Genomic DNA, 19596 nt, shown 5'->3' on the forward strand with positions numbered 1-19596 from the left:
CACCCAACGAGGACACGCTGCCAGAGGGAGTCTCAGGACTCATTCAACAGCCACTGTTTGCACCCACGCTCTGCGCAAGCCAGCCTTCACGCCTTATGACTCACTCGGTACCATTCAGGTGTGCCTACTTGCACCCTCACTGCGTGCATTTAAAACCGCTGTTTACAGAGGATGTGTGCAAATAACCAACTTCTCAGATACACTCATTCTGCAAAATCCAATTTTTACTCTTTAGAAAGAAAACTTTTTAATTCAACATTCAATCCAGGCACACTCAATGTCTGCAATAAATACTCTATGTATATGCATTCCGCTCCATCCAACAGACAGGTCTTGCCCGATCACTCTGGGCCAATCAACCATGTCTCACATACAGATGGACCTGGGGTGATCCCACACCTCACCCAGAGTGAAACTGGATTGACCACAGACCTCACGTCAAGGGGGAACTGGGCTTGTCCCACATATCACCTGCAGGTGGAGCTGGAGCTGATGCGACACCTCTCCCCAGGGTAGAACTGGGGTCCATCCCACACCTCAAGTGCAGGTGGAACTGCAGTTGATTCCACACCTCACCTCAGGTTAGAACTGGATTTGACGCCACACGTCACCTCCGGATCAAATCGTAGTTGATCCCACACCGCACCTCAGGGTTGAAGTGGGGTTAATCCCACCTCTCACCTCAAGTAGAACAGGGGTTCATCCCACACCTCTGTCCAGGGTGGAGCTCGTGTGGATCCCACACCTCAACTCAGGTTCAACCTGGGCTGTTTCCACACCTCACCATGGTGAAAAGCTGGGGCCGATCCCACACCTCCTCCAGTTAGGGTGGAACAGTGTGCGACCCAACACCTCACCTCAGGATGGAGCTGCAGGGGGTCCCCCACCTCACCCTAGTTGATTCCACGCCTTACCTCGGGTAGAACGGGGTTTAACCTCACCATACGCATCTCACGTAGAACTCGGGTTATTCTCACACCTCAGCTCCGTGGGGACTAGGGGTGATCCCACATCTCACCTCAGGTTGGAGCTAAGGTCTATCCCACATTTCACAACAGGGTAGAGATAGGGTTGATGCCAAACCTCACCTCAGGGTGGAACTGGGGTTGGTCTCACATCTCATCTCAGGTAGTTCTGGGTTTTATCCCACACCTCACCTCAGGGTGGAACCGGGTTGGATCCTACACCTCGTCTCAGGATGGAGCTGGGGTTTATCCCAGCCCTCACCTTAGGAAGGAACTCTCTGTCTCAGCAGCTAATTGAATGGACATGCAAAATGGGCTCCTCTCTCATTATTTGCTGATTTAGATGACGAACGAGGGGAGACTGACATTCTGCTAGAGCGTCTGCCTCCTGAAACAGGCCTTGAGGTACCAGAGCGACATAGCTTTTATTTCGCGTGAGACTGAAGGGACGGCGTGGGAGCGGGGGGCATGGCGCCAGTGCTGGCGTGTCCTGGGGCGTCAGCCCCGCCGCCTCTGCTTCTCCTTAGGCAGCAGGTGGCCCGTGGGCTATGTGAAGAAGAACAGCCATTCCACCTGGTCCTTGTCCACCAGCTCGTGCCTGGGCGCCTCCTTGCTCTGCAGGGCAGGTGGCCGCGAGCGGCACACCAGCCTCCTGCCCCTCTGTGGGGACGGGCACGCCGTGAGCCTGCGCCCTGACCGCAGAGCCCCAGCGCCGAGGTCTGGACACCTGGCCCGAGTGCACCAGGAGCCCAGGGCCCATGCCAGCCTCTCTGGTCACTCGTGGTCAGCAGGCGGGCCGGGGCCACTGTGAGCGCTGGGGGGGAGGAAGTCTAACCAGCCTGGACCGGACCTGCCCCCCGGGATGAGCCGGGCGTCGGGAGAGAAGGGGGGAAACCTGGAAACTCAGGGGAAACGCCAGGCTGCAGGGCCCGTCTCTCCTGCCGCGAGGATTACGGGAGACCCCGCAGTGTCCTCATTTGTCCTTGGGGCCGTGTGGATGCTCAGGCCTGCTTTAGGGACCACGCATCCTGACGCCGGGGCCGGAGGCCAGAGGCCACTCCAGCCCACTTGCTGTGGTGGAGGACGCAGCTGTTGGGGGGCCCTTACTGAGGGATGATGACCTTGGCCTGTGGTCTGGCTGAAACATAGGTGGGACCCTGGGGTGGGGGCTGAGCTGTGGGCGCCAGCGCTCTGGGCGGAGGGCCCGCAGCCGGGCAGGGCTGGGAGGGCACCCAGAGGAAGCAGGTCCCGAGGGGCAGGTGGGGCGGCGGGCCTGGAACGGGAGAACTTGCTCCACCCTGACCCCGCTCTGCTGGCCCATCTCCCCCCGAGGACCTCAGCAAGAGCATCTGCAGAAGGGGGCGAGCCGGGGGGGCTGCAGGCCATCACCCCTCCCGGGCCCCGGCGCCTCCCCAGGGCCACCTCGCCCACCTTCTTCTTGACCTCAGCCTGGGCCCGGGCCCGGGCCCGCTGTACACGTTCCTCCTGCAGTTGCTTCTGCAGCATTAGCTTCTCTTCCCGGAGTCTCGGGGGCAGGAAGAGAGGGGTTCATGACCAGAGGCCCAGGGAAGGCCACCGAGTCACCAGCTCCCTCCCACACGGCCCTCAGGCCACAGCCCTCCATCTTCTGAGAAAACTGTCCACTCCTCTCCACCTCCCTGCCAGGGGGCAGGGCCTGGCTTCTGACCCTTGCTCCGTGCAGGTCGCGGCACTGGGCTCATGCCCCCGGGAGACCCGACTTCCTAGCTCGTCATCCCTGGTCACCGATCCACTCCCCCATCGCCGCCCTTGAAGGCCCAGGCCCCAGCAAGCTCTAGGGTCCCGTGTCGTCCTCTGTACTTGTGGCCGTCAAACCTCTGTCCAGTGCCCGCTCCAGCAGGGCCCACGGACACACAAGAAGAGCCCTTGTGCATGTGGCAGAGACATGGCTGCTTGCAAGTGACCGTGTCTCGGGGCTCTGCTGGGACCGAATGAACCAGGTGGCCAGGGACTGGCCTGCACCCCACTGGGCCCGTGGGGAGCTCCACGGGCCTCCCTTTGGAGCCGGGCGTCCCCTGCTGACCTAGGCTCCCTTCAGCTGCTCCCGAGCGGGCGCCTTCCCCCTCCACCGCCCCCCACCCCGGGCTCTGGCAGTGCAGCTCCTCTCCCCCTCCAGTCCAGCCAGCACAGTGCCTGCCACCGTCCCTTGTCTCCGGAGGCGAGGCCGGCTGGCCACACCCTCACTTTGGCTCCCAGGCTCCCTGACGCCACCACACGCCCCACTCCCAAACAGGGACTTTCTCCGTCGGGCTGAGCGTGCCGTCCCGTCTGGACCCCCAGACGCCCCCAGACGCCCGCAGATGCCGGCTCCCCTCCCTCAGCATGCAGCACCAGGTCCTGCCGCTGGTTCGGGAGCTCCGCGGGCAGGGCCGCATCCGACCTCTGTCCTCAGTGCCAGCCCAGAGCCGGGGCAGGGGTGTGAGGGTCCCTCGCCCCCGGGCCCTCCCGCTGAGAGACAGCTGCACGACCAGCGGCACCTCACCTCAAATGGCGCTCCTTCTCCTTGGCTTTCTCGGCCTGCTCGACCCTCACCTGGGGCACCCGCTCCAGGTTCTCGAGCAGCTCGTTCAGCTGGTGCTCGATGGTGGCCAGCATCTTCACGGTGCCCAGGCTGGACTCCTGCTGGCTGCCGACACAGTGCTGGTACACGTCCAGCACCTTGCGGTTCAGGCTCTCCAGCAGCTTGTCCTGCGAGGTGGGAGGCCTCCCTCCAGTGTGGCCACGCGGGCCTGGGCCGGCCCCTTGCCCCAGCCTGCCAGACCTCTCACTGCGGCTTCTTTGACCTCCCAGGGCCCTGCCCAGCAGGCAGTGGGGCTCGGGAAGTGGGGGGGGGGCACAACTGGACGCCTGGACTTCTCTTGGCCAGAGTGCCTGACCCCTTGGCCCTCTTGTGGTCAGCCAGATCCTGGGTCCCGGCACCTACTGAGGCTCACGTCTGGGCCTCGGGGTGCCCACTGAGGCCCAGCCCCTATTCCAGGAGCCCGCCTTGTCCTGGCCCCGCGCTGACCTCAGCTCCCCCCAGGACCACGTTCTGTGACCTGCTTTCTGTGTAGCCCTGGGCAGGTGGACTCCCCTCTCTCAGCCTGTCCCGGCATTCAGAAAACTCAACGACCGCTGTCCCACGGGGTGGTTACAAGAGGAGCAGCATGCACAGGCCAGGCACAGGGCACAGCCAGCGCCCACCAGTCTGCAGGAGGCACGGACGCCTGGCCTGCTCTCGGGGCATCCCAGGTACCTGGCCCGGTGCCTGGCGCACAGTAGGCATTCAACGGGAATTTGAATGAACTGGGAAGTCAGGTGCACACCCTGGGCCCCGGGCATGCTGTCAGGAGGGGTGTGCCCGGTCCCAGGACACATCCCTGGCCTCTGTGCCCTCAGAACTCTCCCCCCCGCCAAGCCTGGCTGGGGACGTGCCTGCCCTGCTCCTGGCAGGGTCACTTCCAGACACACACTGTGTGTGTTTAAGAAGCTGATGTAGTCACTGAAGGAAGCAAGGGATAGAGGAGGTGTGTCGGGGAGCTGCCTGTTCACAGGGCGTGAATACATGGCTGGTTCTGCTTTGAGGCCAACGGCCTTGTCCAGTGGTGCCCCTGGGTCAGGCCCAGAGCCTGGACGCTGGCAAGGGGCCACGGCAGCCCCAGAGCACCGCGTCCCCGGGGCTTCGCTCTCCCACCATCCGAGCTCTGAGCACTGGGCCCCGTCCCAGCAGGTGCCCATGAACGCCCCCACCCTCCCACCCTGGCCTGTGGCCACATGCCCTCTGCCCACCACCGCCCACGGGCAGCCATCTGTCCATCCAGAGGCCCTACCTCCTGATCACCCTTGTACTCGCCGAAATGGAATATGCGAGCTTTGAGCTCCAGCTCCGTGGCTGTCTCCTCCTCCCTGGCGACGGACATCATCAGCGTGCTGATCCACTGCTTCAGTTGGCTGACCTCCCGCTCCCTGGATGGGGGACCAGCACCTCTCTGAGCCTGCTGGCCTCTGCCGCATGCTGAGGGCTGGGTGAGGCCCAGGGTCAGAGGCGCTGGTGAGATGCAGGAGGAAAATGTAAGATCTTTAACAATCCACACTAAAAAAAAAAAAAAAAAAACAAAAACCAGCCTCACTGAGGTAGGTAATTCACCATAAAATTCTTCACAAGTGCACAATTCAGCTGTTTTTAGTAGAGTTGCAAAGGCGTACAACCGTCACCATAATCTAATTTTAGAACATTTTCACCACCTGGGGAGAAACCCAGGCGGTCACTCCCACTCTTCCGTCCCCCCTACTTTGCCTCCTGGATATCTCAGTAACGTGGAGCCACACGACATTTGTCCCTCTGTGTCTGGCTCTTTCGTTCAGAACAATGTTTTCAGGTCTGTCCGTGTTGTAGCGCGTACCAGAGCTTCACTCCTTCCTGTGACCGCTGTGGTCCATCTATGACTCTGCAGTAGTGCGCTGTGTGCAGAGCCCACACTTTGCTGATGGCTTCTTCACCACTGGACACCTGGGTACTGCCCACCTTTAGGCTCTTGGGAATAATGCTGCTATGGACATTGACAGGACAGGGCTTGGTGAGGACACGTTTTCAATTCTCTTAGGCATAGGACAGCAACAATCAACTCTTACATGAAATAATATACTGAGAAGTTTTTTAAATCTTTCACAATCATGGCAGACACTGACCATTACATGTTGGGGTTTCTGGAGCAGGAATCCTGGCTCTTAGGGTGGTCGTGGGGCCGTCCTGTACGGGCGGCCGCATGCAAGTCCCGGCCAGGGTAAGCAGGACATCGGCCCCTCAGCCAGCAGTGCCGGGAGGCCTAGAGGTGTCCCTTACCCCTACGGTGATTTTGTGGCTCTGCACATTGGTTGATGGAACCTACTGACATTTTCTCCTTTACAGGCCAAGTGCCACGGGCTGCTGCTCCTTTGCCCACTGGGGGCCACCGGTCCGTCACACGCACTGCCACAGGGTTACGGGCCTCAGCCTCCCGGTGCCCCCCCGGGCTGCAGCCCCATGGCTGTGGGGCTGAGGCCAGAAGCCTGAGCATGAGGGATGCTGACCTGGTCTGGCCAGCTCTCCTGGGCTCTCAGAGGCAGATGGTCTGACAGGCCACACGCAGCTCCCACATACCCTCCCCCCGGGCCCTTGTGGGGTGCACGCAGGTTGCCCGGGACAACAACAGAGGCCGGACACCCCTCCAACCCTGAGTGCCCACCAAAAGGGCGGGTGCGTTCGGGGTCAGTGATGCATCTCCTAAGGGTACGTGATTGCACTCGGTTCTAGCCTGTTTTGTAAAGCTTCCTCTACGTCCAGCGCCTGGACCCATGAGTGACCCTAGAGCCGGCACCTCTGCTACGTGGACCAGGTTGGGGGCCGGGGGGTAATTTTGATGTTCTATTTCTTCTCCAGGTAATTGGGATAAAAAGGTACCTTTTCCCCACTAGTTCTCTTCAAATGTCAAGTTGTTGGGTCACAGGCTTTTCTCTTCCACCAGATCCCACTGGTAAAGGAGAAAAGTCTCAGGAAATGCAGGGCATGAGGGACACACTGCTCAGTGTCGGTCCTTTCAGACCAGCGTGCACATCACCGGCACATCTGTCAGAAACGCAGGGTCCAGGCTCCACCTAGGACCTGCCCAGCTAGAGACTTCACTTACCAAGATCCCCGGGAACCCTCCTACAGTGTGGGAGGGAATGCAGCCACTGTGGAGAGCAGTGTGGAGGCTCCTCAGAAAGCTAAAATAGAGCTACCATAGGAGCCAGCAGTCCCACTCCTGGGCACATATCCAGACAACAGTCTAATCCAAAGAGACACACGCATCCCCATTTTCAGAGCAGCACTGTTCACAACAGCCAAGACATGGAAACAACCTAAGTGTCCATGGACAGACGAATGGATAAAGAAGATGTGTTGCATATATACAATAGAACACTACTCGGCCATAAAACAGAATGTAATAGGACTTCCCTGGCGGTCCAGTGGTTAAGACTCCGTGCTTCCAATGCAGGGGGCACGGGTTCAACCCCTGGTTGGGGAACTAAGATCCCACATGCCACAGGGTGCAGCCAGAAAGTAAAAAAAAAAAAAAAAAAAAAAAAAGAATAAAAGAATGCCATTTGCAGCAACATGGATGCAACTAGAGATTGTCCAACAAAGTACAGTAAGTCAGAAAGAGAAAGACAAATATATGACATCATTTATATGTGCAATCTAAAATATGACACAAATGATCGTATCTATGAAACAGAAACAGACGACAGACAGAGATAAAAGACTTGTGGTTGTCAAGGGGGAGGAGGTTGAGGGAGGGATGGAGTGGGAGTGTGGGGTTAGCGGATCTAAGCTATTATATACAGAATGGATAAACAACAAGGTCCTGCTGTAGAGCACAGGGAACTATGTTCAGTGTCCTGTGATAAGCCATAATGGAAAGAAATATTTTAAAAAATATATATATATGTTTGTGTGCCAGGATCACTTTGCTGTGAAGCAGAAATTAACACAACATTGTAAATCAACTACTCTTCAATTTAAAAAAATACTAAAATTTAAAAAAAAAGCAAGATCCCTCGGGGAATCCAACGCACAGCACCTGAGGAGCATTTTGCCACCGGAAAAGTGATCACACAGGGAGGGAACCTATGGGTTGAAAGGGACTTAAAGATACAACTGATTGCAGAGTATTGATCTTATTTGGATTCTAATTCAAATTAATGATTGAAAAACTCCGTTTATGGATTTTGAATATTCAATATTAAGGATTTCTTTTTTTAATGCTATGATGGTATTGTGGTTAATTTGAAGAGGCCTCATCTTTTTAGAAGTACCTATTGAAACAGTTAAAGATTAAATGATACAATGCCTGGAATTTGCTTCAAAATAATATGGGAGGGACTTCCCTGGTGGCACAGTGGTTAAGAATCTGTCTGCCGATGCAGGGGACATGGGTTTGAGCCCCGGTCTGGGAAGATCCCACATGCCGTGGAGCAACTAAGCCCATGCACCACAACTACTGCACCTGCGCTCCAGAGCCCGCGAGCCACAACTACTGAGCCCGCGTGCCACAACTACTGAAGCCCACACGCCTAGAGCCCATGCTCCGCAACGAGAAGCCACCGCAATGAGAAGCCCATGCACCCCAATGAGAAGCCCATGCACCACAATAAAGAGTAACCCCTGCTCACTGCAACTAGAGAAAGCCTGCACGCAGCAACGAAGACCTAATACAGCCAAAAACAAATACATAAATAAATAAATTTATAAAAATAATATGGGACATAGGGAAGTGGGTGGGTTCTAGGTGAAGGGAGATTGGCTACAAGTTGATCACTGGTGAAGCTGGTGATGGGATCCTGGAGACTCATTATACCATCCTCTCTACTTCTGAAGATTTTTTTTTTTTTTTGATGTGGACCACTTTTAAAGTCTTTATTGAATTTGTTAAAATATCGCTTCTGTTTTACGTTTTGGTTTTTTGGCCCCGAGGCGTGTGGGATCTTAATTCCCTGACCGGGGATCGAACCCACACCCCCTGCACTAGAAGGCGAAGTCTCAACCACTGGACCTCCAGGGAAGTCCCACCTCTCTACTTTTGTATATGTTTATGTGTTTGAAATTTTCTTAGAGCCACTGGGCTGAACTGGAGAAGTTATAATAGGTTTTTTAGACAGTAACAAGAAAGAGAATCCCTTCATAAATACCTGGGGACATATACTCAGAAAGTTTGCTGAACTGGTATTAAAGAGACAGAGAGAGAGAGAGAAAAGCAAGCAGAACCAAATGTGAATAAAGGTCATTCAAAGACCAAGCAAAAGAGAAGGAGTTACCATTTTCCTGCAGAAATAGCAGCAAAAAGAACAAAAATAACATATTTTGAAGTCGGGGAAGATGGTAGAGTAGGAAGCCCCAGGAGTCTACCTCCCCATCCAGACCACTGTTGCACTGGCAGAACTGTGATGGAGCTCTTCTGTAACTCTGGAGTCTGTTGAGGCTTGCAGTTTCTAAGGGAAGACTCTGATGTAAAACTGTGTTCATTTCTGTCCATTTCAGCACTGAGCACAGTAACAGCTACCTACCCCCCACCTCCATCCCTGTGGCAGCATCCACAAGGGAAAGTCTCAGAAAAGACCTGAGACCCTAAGTTTTCACCTCAGGCTGATTCTCAGCACAAAGATAGCGTACAACAATCAAAACAACCAAAACCAACAAACAATGGCAACAATAAACAGAAAACCCTGGGGAAGAGACAGAATGTGATTTCCAGAGTTAACACATTATTAAACTCAAATATTCAGGGTTTACCAAAAATTCACAAGGCACACATAGAAATGAGAAAGTATGGCCCATTGACAGGAAAAACAAACAAACTGTTCCTTAAAAAAACATGATGGCAGGTATACTACCAAGACTTTTAAAAAACTGTGTTAAAAGATGCTCAAAGAGGGGCTTCCCTGGTGGCGCTGTGGTTGAGCGTCCGCCTGCCGATGCAGGGGACACGGGTTCGTGCCCCGGTCCGGGAAGATCCCACATGCCGCGGAGCGGCTAGTCCCATGAGCCATGGCCACTGAGCCTGCACTTCCAGAGCCTGCGCTCCGCAACAGGAGAGGCCACAACAGTGAGAGGCCCGCGTACCACAAAAAAAAAAAAAAAAAAGATGCTCAAAGAACTAAAAGAAGATGTGGAGAAGGTCGAGAAAATGATGTGTGAACAAAATGGAAATACGCACAAAGAAGTAGAAAACTTAACAAGAAATCAGAAAAGAAAACCTGGAGCTAAAAAACACAATCATTGAAATAAGTAATTCACTAGAGGGATTGAAAGGCAAATTTGAGCAGGGAGAAAAAACAATCAGTGATCTTCAAAAGAGGACGATGGAAACGATGGAGGCTGAGGAACAGAAAAGACAAGACTGAAGAAAAGCAAACAAAGCCTAAGGAACCTGTAGGACAACATCAAGAGGACCAATATACGCATTGTGGGCGTCACAGACAGAGAAGAGAGAGAAAGAGGCGGAGAATGTATCTGAAGAAATAATGGCTGAAAAGTTTGCAAACTGGATGAATATATACATCCAGGAAACTCAAGGAACTCCAAGTATGAGGAAGTCAAAGAGACCTACACTGAGACACATTATAACAAACGATCACAGGGTAATCGAAAGCCAAAGAATCTTGAAAGCAGCAAGAGAGAAGCGAATCCCCACATCCAAAGGACCTTCAATAAGCTTTTCAGCACATTTCTCATTAGAAACTGTGCAGGCCAGAAGACAGAGGCCAATATATTCAAAGTGTTCAAAGGAAAAAAACAAAAGAGTCAACCATGAATCCTACATCTGGCAAAAGGGTCCTTTAAAAGTGGAGAAATCAAGACACTCCCAGATGAACAAAAGCTGAGGGACTTGGTGACCACTAGAGCTGTCCTGCAAGAAAGGCCCAGAGGAGTCCTGCCAGGCGAAAGGAAAGCTTACTGATAGTAACTTGAAGCCACGTGGACAAATAAAAATCTCAATAAAGGTAAATACATCAGCAAGTACAAAAGCCAGTATTACGGTAACAGAGGCTTGCTAAAAAAAAAAAAAAAGAAGAAGAAGAGATCCTTCTCACCCCTCAAACTTGAGAGCCGTGCTCACCTAGACCCTGGCATTAGGATTCTGGAGGAAACGAATGACACACGCTTGGCTCTGGTTCCTTTATAGGACCTGGGTTTTGTTTGTCTTCCTCGTCTGCTCCAGCATCGTAGCTTTTTCTTCTCGGTCTTATCCCTGTGGAGGTGTCCAGTGTGAGCTCCTGTCCCTGCACCTGGGCCTTGGGTTCAGTCCAGGGCGGTTTTCACCTGCCAGTGCACTGGCTTTTGCCTCTCCTGCCTTCCGTCTGTTGGCACCTGGAATTCCTCCCACTCGTCACCTGCAGGCGTAGCCCTGGGCCCTGCCCTTTCTCCTGCAGTGCCACCTTGTTCTTCTCCTTGGAGCTCTGGTAGCTGTCCCAGCCTACTGCCCACTTTGCCCGCCTGATTGCCGGCCGTGTTCAGTCCTTATCACGCCCTTAACCCCGGTGGGCTTTCCTGTGCCCCGATGGTTCTTTCCCCAGCGGGGTGAAGCCTCTCCAGAGAGGAGTTAAGACATTCTCCTAATCCTCACAGCGTCTACGTTTACTAGGATTTCTCAAACTCATCCCCTTCGTGAATGTTTTCTCTCCTGTTTCCGATGACAGTTTTTGTTGGCTTCTCTGTAGAGCTGGGAGTCAGTGCAAGTCCAGTCCCGGGACCTAAGGTGAGTTGTGTCGCTTTAATCGAGTGTCGGGATGGAGCCTGGGCTGGAGGCTGACATGCGGGCTGGTGTCCACCGGGCCGTGGAGGCTCGCTTCCATGACTGAGCGGCAGTCGTGGGCTGCAGGTGCCTCGCGTGGCTGCCAAGACTCAGCCTACACGGCGTGTGGCCTCAGGCGAGGCCGGCACGGGCCAGTACTTCCTGCTGGGTGTGGCTGGCCTTGGCCCGGTGGCCCCAGCTACTGCAGGGCTGACCCTCACCTCCAGCGATGGTGGCTGGGGTTCTGCTGGATTCCTTCCTGCACATTCTCTGACTTCCTGGTTGGGCTGGTCCCTCTTGGAGGCAGGTTTGCGCGGTTTCCAGGAAGGGACGGAGGCTTTCTCTTTCCTGCTCCTGTGGTCACTATGGCACAGCTGGGAGGGGCTCGGGTTCCCTCTGGCTTGAGCACCTCCGCTTGGCTCCTCTCTGGTCCCATCACCTCTGCCCTGTCTGGAGACACAGAACTGACCCTGGCGCTCAGGCTCTGTCCTTACCTCAGCCTGTCCTGTGTCTCTTGTGTGTCTCAGGCCCATCTTCCTGGTCTGGGCTCTCCTTGACCCTGAATGGAGGGCCCAGGGAGTGAGCGTCTCAAGCAACTCACAGCAGGGAAAGGGCTGGGACCTGAGGGAGGGAGCCAGGGAGCCAGCGTGCGATTCAAGGAGGTGTTCGCCCTCAGGGTCACATGCGACTCCTCACATGCGGTGCCCTTGACAGAGAATATATGATGCCCTGTCGGCTCGTCCTGCAACCTTACGCGCCCAGTCAATGTACAGGGGCGACTGGCCAAGTCAGCCTTAAAAAGTCCTGAATTCACCAAATAATATTTTGTGGTTGCGGTTTAATTTACGTATCAGAAATGTACCATTTTGTGTATTCGGCGGGGCTAGACAAATGTACACGCTGTGTAAGGACCAGCATAATCGAGGCACAGGGCCTTTTCACACCCCCAAACTTCCTCGTGCCCCTCGGTCTCCTCCCTCCCCTTCCCCCACCAAAGGCACCTGATGGGCTGAAGTCTCCATTCACTTTGGCTTCTCAAAGATGCTCACACCCTGAACGCAGGCTGAACTCATCGACTTGCTCTCACCAGTGCAACGTGGGCAGCACGTCCCTTCTGTGACCAGGTTACAGAGGATCCTGACTTCCGTCTTGCTAGGAGACTCTCTCCGCTGGCTTTCCGGCTTGCACACAAGCTGCCCTATCCAGGAGCCCACGTGGCAGGGACTGAGGGTGGCCTCTGGCCTAGAACCAGCCAGGACCCAAATCCTGACAACAGCCGCCTGCACGAGCTCGGAGCTCAGAGCCTTGGGACGATTGCAGCCCAGCCTCCACCTGGACAGCAGTCCCCGTGAGGCCCCGGAGCAGAGAAGCCAGCCCAGCCGTGCACAGGTCCCTGACCCAGAGAAAGCCTGACATAATACATGTGTGTTAGACTGAGCCACCGGGTTTTGGGGTAATTTGCGACGCAGCAATGGATCACACACACAGTTGGCTCTAGCCTCCCGATTAATAAGACAGTAGGTGTTCTCTGGTGCCTGGCTTCTCTCCCTCACCCGCATCACTGGCTGGCGTGATAGTCTGCTCCTTTTTACTGCTCAGTAGATTTGTACGGCGTGTAACGGGCCCCCTTTACATGTCCGCGCCCTAATCCCACGAACCTGTGAATACGTTACATTACCCGGCAAGGGGGAACCAGGGCTGCAGATGGAATGAAGGCTGTTAGCCAGCTAACCCTGAGATGGAGAGATGGTCCTGGATTATCTGGTTGGACGCATTGTAATCACAAGGGTCCTTGTAAACGGAAGACAGAGGCAGGAAAGAGAGTCAAGCAGTGTGAGGGGAGGAGGCCTCCGCTGGTACTGCTGGCTTCCAAATGCAAGGGCAAGGTGGCCTCTGGAAGCTGGAAAAGGGCTCTGCCTCAGGGCCTCTGCCGACACCCTGATTTTAACCCAGCAAGACCCGTGTCGCGATTCTGGCCTCCAGAACTGTAAGAGGATAGCTCTGGTTGCTCTAAGCCCCTCGGTTTGCACTAATTTGTCACAGCAGCGGTGGACACCCAATGAGAGTGCTGTGGGCAGGCCGCACTGTCCATCCGCTCGCCTGCTGGTGACATGGCGTGAGCCCAGCCCTGGCGGCTCTGCCTGGCTCCACTGTGGCACTCCTGAGAGTTTCAGGACACTGTCTCTAACACGGCCACTCTTGCTTCCACTGTGGGAATACGCTGCTCATTTGCTGTTGTATATATTTTTTGAATACAGACTTCATATTTTAGAGCAGTTTTAGGTTCACAGCAAAACCGAGTGCAAGGTACAGAGATTTCCCGAATTTCCCCTGCCCCCCACCTCCCCCACTATTGACATTCCGCGCCAGGGTGGTCCGCTTACCACAACTGATGAACGCACATGGGCCCATCATTATCACCCAGAATCCACAGTTAACACTGGGGTTCACTCTTGGTGGTGTACATTCTATGGATGTGGGCTTTACCCATCACTGTGGTGTCACATACAGTATCGTCACTGCCCTAAAAATCCTGGGTTCTCCCTATTCATCCCTCCGCCCCCCAACTCCTGGCAACCACTGATCTTTTTTGTGTGTGTGTGGTACGCGGGCCTCCCACTGCTGTGGCCTCTCCCGTTGCGGAGCACAGGCTCCAGACGCGCGGGCTCAGCAGCCATGGCTCACGGGCCCAGCCGCTCCGCGGCACGTGGGATCTTCCTAGACCGGGTCACGAACCCGTGTCCCCTGCATCGGCAGGCGGACTCTCAACCACTGCACCACCAGGGAAGCCCGACCACTGATCTTTTCACTGTCTCCATAGTTTTGCCTTTTCCAGACTGTCATACAGTTGGAATCATACGGTTTTGTAGCCTCTTCAGATTGGCTTCTCTCACTTCGTCATATGCAGTTGAGTTTCTTCCGTGTCTTTTCACGGCTCAACAGTTCATTTCTTTTTAACACCAAATAACATTCCACCGTCTGGTTGTATCTCCTGAAGGCCATCTTGGTTGCTCTCAGGTTTTGCATAAATTATGACTACAGCTGCTATAAGCATCTACGTGCAGGTTTTGATGTAGACCTAGGATCTTAACGCCTTGGGTAAACACCAAGGCGTATGGCTGCTGAATCCTAAGGTAAGAGTACGTTTGGTTTCGTTAGAAACTGCCCAACTGTCCTCCAAAGTGGCTGCACCTCCATCGATGACGAGCGTTCCTGTTGCTCCACCACCTCACCAGCACCTGCTGCTGTCAGTGCTCTGAGTTTGGTCATTCTGATGGGTGTGTAAAGGTAGTTCGGGGTTTTTTTGTTTTTTTGTTTGTTTGTTTTTGGCCACGCCTCACAGCTTGTGGGATCCTAGTTCGCTGAGCAGGGATAGAACTCCAGCCCTCGGCAGTGAAAGCTCAGAGTCTTAACCGCTGGACCGCCATGGAATTCCCTCTCGTTGTTGTCTTAATCCGCATTTCCCTGAGGACCTATGACGCCGAGCACCTTTTCATGTGCTTTTTTGCCATCTGACTATTTTTTTGATGAGGTGACAGTTCAGATCTTTGGCCCATTTTTTTAATCAGGTTGTTTATTCCTTACTGTGAAATTTTAACAATATTAAAATTTTAACAATTTTTTAACAATATTAAATTTTTAACAATGTATATTTTGGACAACAGCCCTTTATCATACATTTTGTACATATCTTCTCCCAGTCTCTGGCTTACCTTCTCATTCTCTTGACATTGCTTTTCATAAAGCTGAATTTTATATTTTTAATGAAGTCCACCTTATCAGTTCTTTCTTTCACAGACCGTCTTCTTTGGCGTCGTGTCTGAAAAGTCATCACCGTACCCAAGGTCATCTAGGTTTTCTCCTATATTTTCTTCTAGTTTTATAGTTTTGCATTTTAGATGTGCGTCCGTGATCCATTTTTGAGTTAGTTTTTGTGAAGGGTGTAAAGTCTGTGTCTAGATTCCTATGTTTTTTTTGCATGTGGACATCCAGCTGTTCCAGCAGCATTTGTTGAAAAGACGGTTTGTTCCATCGTACGACCTTTGCCCCTCTGGGAAAAATCAGTTGATCCCATTTACGTGGGTTTATTTCTGGGTTCTCTATTCTGTCCCATTGATCTCTATGTCTTTTCTCTTGCCAATTAAGTCTTGGAGTCAGGTAGTGTCATTCCTCTAACTTCGATCTTCTCCTTCAATACTGAGTCGGCTCTTCTAGGTCGTTTGCCTCCGCATAAATTTTAGAATCAGTTTTTCAATATCCATAAAAAAAACTTGCTGAGATCTCGGTGGAGAGTGCACTGAATCTGTAAAGCAAGCTGGGAAGCACCGATACTTTGACATATTTGAGTCTTCCTACCCATAAACATGGCTTGCTTTACCAGAATTTTGTGGCTTTCCTCATATAGATCTCGTACATATTTTGTTAGCTATATAAGCATTTCCTTTGGGGGGACGCTAATACATCTTCAGTTTCCAGTTCCACTTGTTCACTGCGAATGTATCGGAAGGTGATTGACTTTTGTATATTAACCTTGTATTCTGCAACCTTGCTATAATAGTTCACTAGTTCCAGGAGGTTTTTTTGGTTGATTCTTTCATTTCTTCTACACAGATGACCATGTGTTCCGTGAACAAAGAAAGTTTTATTTCTTCCTTCCCAGCCTGCATACCTCTTCCTTCCTTTTCTTGCCTTGTTGCATTAGCTAGGACTTCTAGTACGATGTTGAAAAGGAGTGGTGACACAGGACATCCTTGCCTTGTTCCTAATCTTAGCAAGAAAGCTTTAAGTATGACGTTAGCTGTAGGGCTTTTGCAGACATCTTATATCAAGTTTAGGAAATTCTCCTCTATTCCTAGTTTATTGAGGGTTTTTATGATGAATGGGTATTAGATTTTCTCAAATGCTTTTTCTGCATCCATTGATATGATCATGTGCTTTTTTCTTATTTAGCTTATTGATGTGGTGGATTACGTTAATTGATTTTCAAATGTTAAACTAGCCTTGCATACCTGGGAAAAATCTCACTTCATCGTGGTGTATAATTCTTTTTATACGTTGTTGAATTCAATTTGCTAACATTTTGTTGAGGATTTTTACATCTCTCTGTTCACGAGAGATACTGTACCTTTCTTGTAATGTCTTTGTCTGGTTTTGTTACTAGGTAGGTTAACGCTGAATGCTGGTCTTAGAGAAGGAGTTAGGAGGTATTCCCTCTGTTTCTATCATCTGGAAGAGACTGTAGAAAACTGTTATCTCTTCCTTAAATGTCTGGTAGAATTCACCAGTAAATCCATCTGGCCCCGGTAACTTGTGTTTTGGAAGGTTTTTTTGTTCTTTTAAATTTTTATTTATTTATTTTTGGTTGTGTTGGGTCTTTGTTGCTGCACATTGGCTTTCTCTAGTTGCAGCGAGTGGGGGCCACTCTTTGTTGCAGTGCACAGGCTTCTCATCGCGGTGGCTTCCCTTGTTGTGGAGCATGGGCTCTAGACGTGTGGGCCTCAGCAGTTGTGGCACACAGGCTCAGTAGTTGTGGCACGCGGGCTCAGTAGCTGTGGCTCGCGGGCTCTACAGCACAGGCTCAACAGTTGTGGCACACAGGCTCAGTTGCTCTGCGGCATGTGGGATCCTCCCAGACCAGGGCTCAAACCTGTGTCCCCTGCACCGGCAGGCAGACTCTCAAACCCTGCGCCACCAGGGAAGCCCATGGAAGGTTATTAATTATTAATACAATTTCCTTAAAAGACAGGCCTACTCAGATTGTTTATTTGTTGTATTTTTAAAGTTTTTTTTTAAAGATTTTTTTGATGTGGGCCATTTTTAAAGTCTTTACTGAATTTGTTACAATATTGCTTCTGCTTTAAGTTTCTGGTTTTTTGGCTGTGAGGCATGTGGGATCTTAGCTCCCTGACCAGGGATCGAAGCCACACTCCCTGCATTGGAAGGCGAGGTCTTAACCACTGGACCACCAAGGAAGTCCCGAAGTTTTCTTTTTCTTTTTTCTTTCTTCCTTATTTTATTTTAGAAACGATGGTTGAGTTCACGTAAGTTAAATGCATATGGGCTGTGACTCCTCTGGAAATAAACTGTTGGTGATCTTGGGGGTGGCCCAGCTGGCTGAAGACCAGCTACCAGACAGCCCCTCCAGGATTCTGCCGTGAGGCCTGTGGGTGCATGTGTGTGTCCTCTAGCAGGTTCTTGGAGTCTGGGAGGCCGCCTGCCTCTCCCCAGCTCATCTCGCTTTGCGTCTCTGCCACTTCCCAGGCTCCAGGAAACAGCCTCCCTGAGAGCCCCTCAGGAGGAAATTCCCCAGGGTGGGTGCAGCCCAGCAAGACTGAGCCCTGAAGAACATGGTTCCCCCGGGACTTCACAGCCTCGGGCCGGCTCCCGCCTCAGGGCTTTTACACGTGCCTTCCCCTGGCGCGCAGCCCTCTTCCCCCGAGATCCCCACGTGGCTTCCCGCTGCTCAGGAAGTGCCTGGCTTAAAGGACGCCTTCCCCTGGAAGCCTCCCCTCCCCTCCCCTCCCCCATCTGCTGCGACCCTCCACTTCGGCCTCCTGCTTACGTCACTCTTTCTTTTCCTCCTAGCATGTGTTACTACCTACAAGTCAAATCTGCGAGCCTCTAAGTCTGCTCCCACGGGCTGTCAGCTCACGAGGCAGGGCCTTACCTTATCCCTGGAGAGCCTAGACCCCAGCCTGACCCAGAACAGGCGCTCAGCCACTGTCTGGGAATAAACGGATGATTCCTGGCTCCCAGCAGGCCTCACGTGGTGCCCCGGCCTGACCCTGCCCAGACCAGCTCTGGGGGGCCTAGTGTCAGCAATAAGGCCCTGCGCGAGAGGGCCTTGGAGATCTCCCCCTCTGCGTACAGGCTGCTCCAGGGTGGGGAGGGGCCTGACTCGCTCCCAACCCCAGCCCCCCCGCCCAAGAAGACACACCCTCTTCCCAGAGCCAGGCCTTAAGTCTGCAAATGGAGCTTTCCAGAAAACTGAAGCCATGCACAGGGCGGGGAGTGCACAGCCCAGCTCCCAGTTGCTGTGGGAGGTCCCAGGAGGAAAGCCAGTGACAGAACCCCCTCGCTACCCGGGCGCCCGGCGGCGTGAGACCTACATGCGGATCTGGGTGTTTTTCAGGGTGAAGCTCAGCTCTTCCAAGGCCTCCTCCATCTCCTGGGTGTTCTGGACCAGTAAGAGGTTCTGCTCTTCCAGGTTCACGAAGACATCCAGGAGCTGCTGGGGCTCCGTGAAGTACAGCTGCAGCTCCTGCAACCAGAGCCACGTGGAGCTGCTGGACGGCGCGGGCCCGGCTCCTGCGGCCCCCGCCCAGAGCGGGCACTGACCTCCCCGTCGCTGTCTGGGTCCTCCTGCACGGGGAGGGTGGAACAGGCCCTGCGGAGACACGGGGTCGGCGAGGCCTGAGGGCGTGACGCCCGCCCCTCGCCCCCTCCTCTGTCCCTCAAGTTGCCGAGAAGGTGGCGCTGGGCTCCTCTCGGCCCCCAGCTGTCACACGGCAGCCAGGGGGAGAGGGTCAGCACCCAACTAGCTCCTCTCATTCCGGCCAGACTACAGCTCGCACCCTCGGGGCCTGTGAGCCCCCATCCCGAGGCGGCTCTGCCCCTCCCCACCGGCTCCTTCCCGCACTCCGGGTGCTCAGCAGCTGTGCACCTGCGGCTCCCCATTCACCGTGCGCCTTTTCTGCCCACCTCCTCTGTCAGATTCGGCCGTGCCACGTGTCCTTGCTGGTCCCACGCACAGCTGTTGTGACACGCATGCCACGGGGCAGGGACCATGCTGGGCGGGCCCAGAGGCCACAGGAAAGGCTGCTTGGGCCGCAACACTGCAGGGGGCCCTGGACCGACCTCAAACCCGCTTTCGTCACCCCTCCTGGCCTGCTCCAGCCTGCACCCTATGCAGACACGCAGGTTCTGCTGGCCCCGGAGCTGGCGAGGGTGGCTTGCAGCCGGGGAGAGCTGGGCCGAGGCCTGAGAGACTCCAGGCCCCGACCATCATGAAGTACGGAGATGACAGCGCAGGGCCCACGCCGACAGCTAACACACTCCCAGGCCTGTGCCCCACCCCGTCTGCACATGGATGCCCATTCGGCAAATGAGAAACACGCTCCTCAGAGAGCCAGTCACCTGCCGAGGTCACCGCTAGGACACTCTTGGCCCAGAAGGTGCCCTTCTAAGAATCCTCCTTCCAGGAGGACAGAGCCTGGGGCTGGGCTGGACTTTAGCCCCCACTTGCCCTCTCGGCCGAGTGCCTCGTGCAGCCCACAACCTGCCCACACGTGCTCAGTGGC

At 53.7% G+C, this 19596-nt stretch overlaps 1 protein-coding gene across 1 annotated transcript in view; it reads right to left on the reverse strand.

Moving 5' to 3' along the window:
• Window positions 1-1373: 1373 nt before the first annotated feature.
• CFAP100 (cilia and flagella associated protein 100) overlaps window positions 1374-19596 on the reverse strand; it is a 49209-nt gene continuing 30986 nt past the window's right edge. Inside the window, exons 12-17 of the mRNA XM_060163064.1 lie at window positions 18635-18683; window positions 18406-18557; window positions 4814-4949; window positions 3487-3692; window positions 2397-2490; window positions 1374-1625 (exon numbers count right to left, since the gene is read on the reverse strand). Of these exons, the coding sequence (XP_060019047.1) occupies window positions 1512-1625; window positions 2397-2490; window positions 3487-3692; window positions 4814-4949; window positions 18406-18557; window positions 18635-18683 (751 nt within the window). The 3' untranslated portion in view covers window positions 1374-1511. The remainder of the gene's footprint in view (window positions 1626-2396; window positions 2491-3486; window positions 3693-4813; window positions 4950-18405; window positions 18558-18634; window positions 18684-19596) is intronic.

Source organism: Lagenorhynchus albirostris, chromosome 10, assembly GCF_949774975.1.
Source record: "Lagenorhynchus albirostris chromosome 10, mLagAlb1.1, whole genome shotgun sequence".
Lineage (NCBI taxonomy): Eukaryota > Metazoa > Chordata > Mammalia > Artiodactyla > Delphinidae > Lagenorhynchus > Lagenorhynchus albirostris.